The sequence below is a fragment of the Rhagoletis zephyria genome, unplaced genomic scaffold, assembly GCF_001687245.7.
Source record: "Rhagoletis zephyria isolate East Lansing unplaced genomic scaffold, Rhagoletis_zephyria_1.1 Rzeph_scaffold_22165, whole genome shotgun sequence".
In the NCBI taxonomy this organism is placed as follows: Eukaryota; Metazoa; Arthropoda; class Insecta; order Diptera; family Tephritidae; genus Rhagoletis; species Rhagoletis zephyria.
Window position 1 is genome coordinate 1 of NW_016179223.1, and position 7,400 is coordinate 7,400.

General features: G+C 36.0%; 1 protein-coding gene across 2 annotated transcripts; it reads left to right on the top strand.

Moving 5' to 3' along the window:
- Positions 1–949: 949 nt before the first annotated feature.
- AhcyL1 (Adenosylhomocysteinase like 1) lies at positions 950–5,218 on the top strand. 2 transcript variants are annotated; one of them, XM_017637747.1, is made up of 3 exons: positions 950–2,016; positions 4,048–4,608; positions 4,659–5,218. In XM_017637747.1, exons 1-3 carry the CDS (start codon positions 1,528–1,530, stop codon positions 5,139–5,141), a joined length of 1,533 nt encoding a protein of 510 aa, XP_017493236.1. In that variant the 5' UTR covers positions 950–1,527; the 3' UTR covers positions 5,142–5,218. The 2 variants fall into 2 exon arrangements, with proteins under 2 accessions (XP_017493236.1, XP_017493235.1); XM_017637746.1 differs by having other exon boundaries at positions 4,048–4,565; positions 4,616–5,218.
- The last annotated feature ends 2,182 nt before the right edge of the window (positions 5,219–7,400 follow it).

A 7,400-nucleotide genomic window follows, 5' to 3' on the forward strand; every position in this document is an offset into this window, starting at 1 on the left:
AGTTTTCCGATAGAAAAATATTGATTTTCAGCAATTCCATACCGTTTCCACATAAAGTTTTTTTTTCATACAAAATACATGGAAAAATTGGAGTGCTCTGAGCGACCACTAAACTTTTTGTCATTAAATGCAAATGCAAGCGCGCGAGAAAAGATAGATGTAGCCCATGATTCAATAATACATGTATTATTGAATCATGGATGTAGCCAGCTGATTGCCAAAGCGCGCAAAAGTTGAGAGTTCCCCATGATTTTGCTTCGCTTTGCTTTTCTCGCCTTCTCTTTAGCAAGGCTCTTATAAAATCATGTGTTGAACTTATCAATCAAAGCGGAATTATGAAGCAAAGCGCAGCAAAAGTCGTATGTTGGCCCTTTATACAGTAACAGAAAGGCATTATTTTCTTGAGGTTATGTCACTTCCTATAAGGTGTCATAACCCCAATTCGGAAGATGTCACTTTTGGGCCCAGAACATATTTTCCAGATCTCAAGAAAATCAAAAAATCATAGAAAACCCGCTCAAGAAGTGAATAAGAAATTTACTATTAAGCTTTCTTCTACCCAAAATTACTTCCGCCACTCTTCCGGCAACACAGAATGTAGAATTCTACTTAGTGAGGGTTATAATTCCTAAGCGTGACCGAGGCCGCCTATACAGGAAGAATTTCTGATAAAAATACTCATTCCGTTCAGGGGACTTCTACTTAGTTTATTATTAGGGTTATATAATTTTTCGGGGAAAATGCTACTCCCTGGGAATTAGTTATTGGAGGATTTCTTTCTCGCGAGAAACAAATTCCCGGTTCTATTGGATCTGGATTCCGATATTTTCCAGATTTTTTCGATACATACTCAGTACTTGGTTTACAAGTTTCGATACCAAAAGTAGTTGGTATTAAAATGGAAATATCGAGTATTTACTTATATTTATTTACATCGTTTCATCCCTAGACTACGATATCTTCGGTGTATTTCTGGACAAACATTTAATTCAGTTTTTATTTAACAAGCGACTTGGTCGAGTTGATAAGTTTAATTTGAGGAGCACCAAGGATATTGTGGTTGTGTCCATTGTGTTGTTCTTCATTTTAGTTTTTTTAAAAGATTCCTTTGGGTTTTTATTCCGATTTATTTTAACTATTTATTGACCAAGTGTCAGCCAGCCGCATAAAAAGCAACAAAATCGCTGACGTACTAGGCCAAATAGTTCAGCAGCTGTGTGTTATAAGCCAGCTGTGCGGGGAATAAAGTGCATCGAAAAGAAAGGGAGACAAACTTCTATAGAAATAGAAAAAACTATTCTCAAATACAATTGCATCACGTGAGTATTACGTGAACGTCAAATAGTAGAAGGAAAAACGCATCGCAGCAAAACCGACTTAACTTCGATAAGAGGAAATATCCTCAAAGCGGCTCCATCCAGCTAGGCCATCGCCGTTAACGCAAATTACTTTAAATTTTTTTTTGTGGACGTTTTCCACATATTTTCCAAAAGCACTAAATAAACCACAACCACGTCTCAACACGACATGAACAACCTGCCCGACACTCCAATACCCGATCCGGGATCTAGCGGTGATAAACAAGAGGTTGCCACCGCCGCCGCTCCAAGCAAGTCAAGTGCACTCAAAAAGACCAGTCGTTATCGCAGTCGTTCTTTATCAGCTTCATCTACGGATTCTTTTAGCTCGGCATCATATACTGGCAGTAGTTCTGATGACGGCGACGATGTACCGCCACGCGAAAAAGTTCAAAAGAATACCAAAGGCAATTCGGACTTTTGTGTACGCAACATTGCCGGTCAGCATGCTTTTGGTCGGCGAGAAATCGAAATTGCCGAACAGGAGATGCCGGGTATAATGGCACTCAGGAAGCGGGCTGCCGATGATAAGCCGCTAAAAGATGCTAAAATCGTCGGCTGTACGCACATCAATGCACAAACAGCGGTGCTCATTGAGACTTTAGTGGAGTTAGGCGCATCAGTGCGTTGGGCTGCATGCAACATATACTCGACGCAGGTGAGTAGCAATATTGTTAGAAAGTAACGAGTGGGTGAGTAACAGCTGTTGCCATATGGTGTGGGTAGCACTATGTACAGAAGTACATTCATAAATACTATGTATAATTATGTATTCACACGTGCTTTAAAACAGAAGTTATGAAAATATAATATATAATCAAAATAAAATTGGCGTAGTAGTAAAAGTATGCGCATGTTTTAATATACTTAGTTGCATGAAACTTACTAGTAATTAGGCACGAGATTCTGATGACAGTCAGTAGAAATACATAACTTTTAAAGCTTATAAATTGAATACTTTTAGTTAACCCAATTCACTTGTTCATAATATTAAGTTTTTATCTACATATCTATATATTTCCTAACAACAATGATTCATAGGAATATATTACAAATCGATTCTGCATTTATTGACACTGGATTTAGAGAAAAACTTTTGATAAAACGACCTAAATAAGGTTCAATACTGGCGTCATGCAAGAACGATGTACATTTTTTATCATTTCGTTCCATAAAGGTTTATATGTACTTACCTACATACATACATATGTATACTAAGAATTAAAAGTAAGCTCATGTGACTTTGCCCAAAATGTCTACTAAATAAGCATTCATATCGATGTGCCAGTAAATTCTCTCCTGCACCCAATATACCCATGTATATATGTACATTTCCACTATGCCCTTCCCACAATGACAATAGCGCCAATAGAAATTATATATGTATATGGGTGTTTCCATGAAAATGTATACCGAAAATGCAAGTAAATGGGTTCAATCTTAAAATTTCGTTTTCAGACATCGCAACGAAGTTGTATTGGTCGGTAATATGACTTTATTTAAGGAAGGTTTAAGGAAGGAAAACTTCACAGGATTCGCAGATTTTATAGCTCTAAAATCGTACGAATGTCACGTCCGACATCATGGAAACACCCATATATGTGTTTGCTTGTATGAAGATTGTAAACGATTTATGATTGAGTATATTCCACTACACTCGCGTTCAGAAAACAAACGGCTGGCTGTATGCGCAACAGTGCATAGATTTTCGTTTAATTGGCCAGCTAAGCAATTATAACTCTGAAATGAAATGTTCAATGGAAGTTGAAATGATGTCAGTTATACATATTAAGAAATATGTTAAGAACCCTCCAATCTTAAATCGAGCTTAAAATGTTGTTATCGATACATACATACCTATATCGAGCCCTAACTGCCGAAAAGATGTCATCGACACTTTTTTCAACATTTTCCTTTTGATGCAATAATGTTCCTGGAGCATCTAGAAGCATTTCTGCATCAAAAATAAAATTTTGAAAAAATATCGCTTACATCGTTTTGGCGGTGAGGGCTCGATTTGTATGAATACACGTATCGGGTTCTATTTAGTTTGTCAAGTCTACAAATGGAGAGTTACTAATTGCCAGATAACACATCGGTTAACGCCGAAAACTGATATTCACCTGTGTCTGCATACTGGTCTGTATATATTAAATAAGCAGGTACTATGTGCGTATATATGTACCAGGCTTTAAAAGCAAATATTAGCATGAGCAAATTGTTTGCCGCTAAGCATTTATCAGTTTTTGTAATCGTATGCTTGCAAACTGAGATATGAATTTAATATTTAGCGATAATGTCAAAGTAATTGAGCGTTTTTTTGAATGCATCACAAACATTATGCATTATTTATAAAGCGTTAGGCTTATTTAGAAATGTTTCAGTTTTGTGCTGAACCGTTTTATTCTCAAAAGAATTTAAGTATGTGCCTACACTAAATCGGAGTAAGATAATTTTATATATTTAAAAAAAAAAAAAAAAAAAAAATAGGTAAAAATAAACACACCTTAGCTAAATAATGCATTAAATTGCCCAAAACGAACTTTTAGCATCCCAGTTTTTCTACAATAGCCACTCACAGTAGTGTTAATTGACTTTATTAGCGCTTTATAACGCACAATCCTACAATTGATATACATATAAAAGCAAGTGTTAATTGATTTTACCCTTCTCCACCCCACTCTTGCAGAACGAAGTTGCCGCCGCCTTGGCTGAAGCGGATATTCCGATCTTTGCATGGCGCGGAGAGACGGAGGAGGATTTCTGGTGGTGTATCGATCGTTGTGTAAATGCGGAGAGCTGGCAACCGAATATGATATTGGACGATGGCGGCGATGCAACGCACCTAATGCTGAAGAAATACCCCACAATGTTCAAGCTTGTAAAGGGCATAGTGGAGGAGAGCGTTACAGGAGTCCATCGTCTGTATCAATTGTCCAAAGCTGGCAAATTAACTGTGCCTGCAATGAATGTCAACGATTCGGTAACGAAAACGAAATTTGACAATCTCTATAGCTGCAAGGAATCCATACTGGATAGCTTGAAACGTTCAACGGACGTTATGTTCGGCGGCAAACAAGTGGTCGTTTGCGGCTATGGTGATGTCGGCAAAGGATGTGCACAGGCGTTGAAGGGACAAGGTTGCATTGTATATATAACGGAAATAGATCCGATTTGCGCATTACAAGCCAGCATGGATGGCTTCCGCGTTGTTAAGTTGAACGAAGTGATACGCAACGTGGATATTGTGGTCACAGTGTTGTTAAGTTGAACGAAGTGATACGCAACGTGGATATTGTGGTCACAGCGACCGGCAATAAGAATGTTGTTGTGCGTGAGCACATGGATAAAATGAAGAGTGGTTGCATCATATGCAACATGGGTCACTCAAATACCGAGATCGATGTGAACGGCCTGCGTACCCCGGACTTGACATGGGAGAAAGTACGTTCGCAGGTGGATCATATTATCTGGCCAGAGGGCAAGTATATTATATTGTTAGCGGAGGGTCGCCTCGTCAATTTGTCATGCTCCAGCATACCGTCGTTCGCTGTGTCAATTACTTCAGCCACGCAAGCGCTCGCCTTAATCGAATTGTTCAATGCTCCTCCTGGCCGCTACAAGTCCGACGTATATTTGCTGCCGAAGAAAATGGACGAGTATGTGGCAAGCTTACACTTGCCAACGTTTGATGCACATCTGACAGAATTGACGGATGAGCAGGCTAAGTATATGGGTCTAAACAAGGCCGGACCTTTCAAGCCCAACTACTACAGGTACTAAAAATTGTAGAGTGGAAGAAAAAGCGCTGTGCAATTCTGGAATGGTTTGTGTGGGTATGAATGAGAATTGAGAACAAACGAAATGGATGGCACGCGCAAACTGCCAACGAAAGTATTCTAATTTGGAAACGTTTCAGCTAAGGTTGAAGTTATTGCTGAAGCAGAGCTTAATTACTATAAATGGTTAAAACGATTGAACACGACATGGAGAAACACTTATTAATTACTAAAAAAAAACATTCAGACACCAACACATCAAAACAATAATTACATAATATGTACATTAATAAGAGCAAAAAATATTTNCTTAATTACTATAAATGGTTAAAACGATTGAACACGACATGGAGAAACACTTATTACTAAAAAAAACATTCAGACACCAACACATCAAAACAATAATTACATAATATGTACATTAATAAGAGCAAAAAATATTCAGAGCAGCAAAAATTTAGTTAGCTTGCATACAAATTTATTATGCTTAAGCATATAAAGAGTATCTAAGGCTTAGTAGGAAATTTCAATAAAATCCATTGTAAAAATGCATACATATACTGAAAGTTTAGTTACTAGTTTAGAATTTTCTCCGAAATGGAAAAACACTTGCCTATACAAAGCCAAGGCTGTAGTGAAGATTTAATATCGATGATAACATTAACATGCCACCTCCGATGGCAATGAGCTCATGACAAACTAAATTTTAGTACATAAAACTAACACAAATGCAAAGAAAATAAACTAAGCCGATCGTAAAACAAGAACGCTTGTATTTGCATACGCCGTACTTACATATGTATGTATGTTTAATGGATTTTTTATCCTATTTTACAGAAAAGCAATTTTAAGTATTCTTTGAAATGTGCATAATTCATTTAGGGTACTGTTTGTTTTAATTTAGTNGCCACCTCCGATGGCAATGAGCTCATGACAAACTAAATTTTAGTACATAACACTAACACAAATGCAAAGAAAATAAACTAAGCCGATCGTAAACCAAGAACGCTTGTATTTGCATACGCCGTACTTACATATGTATGTATGTTTAATGGATTCTTTATCCTATTTTACAGAAAAGCCATTTTCAAGTATTCTTTGAAATGTGCATAATTCATTTAGGGTACTGTTTGTTTTAATTTAGAACATTTTGTTTTCGAAACTTTGGCTATAGCAAACTGCGGCTATGACCGCCAATTATTTTTTTAACTCGCAATTTTACACAGGAATAACATTTCGCAATTTTTAGCTTGTTATACTAGTTAAAAATTTTAATTTTTTGCATTTAGCATAATCGATCCAGGCATTTTGCTATTAAGTTATGCAGCGAATAGAAAATTAATTCCATTTTTTCTTTCAAATTTATGTACTTACACATACATATGTATGTATATTTATTGCCTACACAATTGTATTATACGCTATTTATAACGTAAAAAACGAACTTATGTACATGCAGTAAAATGTATTACAAGTAAAAAATGTTTGTAAAAATAAAGCAACGTTTAATAAAAAAATGAATGTTTTGAAATTATTGTGTAGGCGGTTACGNACATACATATGTATGTATATTTATTGCCTACACAATTGTATTATACGCTAGTTATAACGTAAAAAACGAACTTTACTTATGTACATGCAGTAAAATGTATTACAAGTAAAAAAAATGTTTGTAAAAATAAAGCAACGTTTAATAAAAAAAATGAATGTTTTGAAATTAATGTGTAGGCGGTTACCCAAGGACACCGATGATAGGACGACATCGAAATAACGACAGAGCGAAGTTGAGGGATTCAGGGATACACATATTCGTTATACTATGGTATACAAAATATTTAATGCCTGGCTGCGCATATCTTGGAAGTATAAATATATACATGAATTATATTCAAAACCTTTTTAATAACTTTCTAATGGCCGTACCAACTTAAAATCCATTTCTTGAAAAAATTACATACCCGTTCGCATCCTGGAAATTCAACAACTCCCAATGTAGTTTTGAAATTTTAAACGTCTCGCTTTATTTTAAATTCAATTGTCAGTTAATCCAAAGTTTATATCTATTGCAATATTATAACGTATTCAATATTCAAGATGGAACATTAATTGGTATAGTTTAATACCTCCGTTGGCGGTGGACGTTTCCATGCACCTTTTTTAAATCTCTAAATAATAGTGATATTCGCGCATCAGTTCTCAATTTTCAAATTATGCATAGTTATATCGGCATACAAACATACATATCTAATATAAATTTTTCATC

Coding starts and splice junctions, on each gene's coding strand:
- AhcyL1 (XM_017637747.1), top strand. CDS start 1,528: ATGAACAACCTGCCCGACACTCCAATACCCGATCCGGGATCTAGCGGT. Junction 2,017..4,047: donor GCAACATATACTCGACGCAG/GTGAGTAGCAAT, acceptor CCACTCTTGCAG/AACGAAGTTGCCGCCGCCTT. Junction 4,609..4,658: donor TACGCAACGTGGATATTGTG/GTCACAGTGTTG, acceptor GTGGATATTGTG/GTCACAGCGACCGGCAATAA.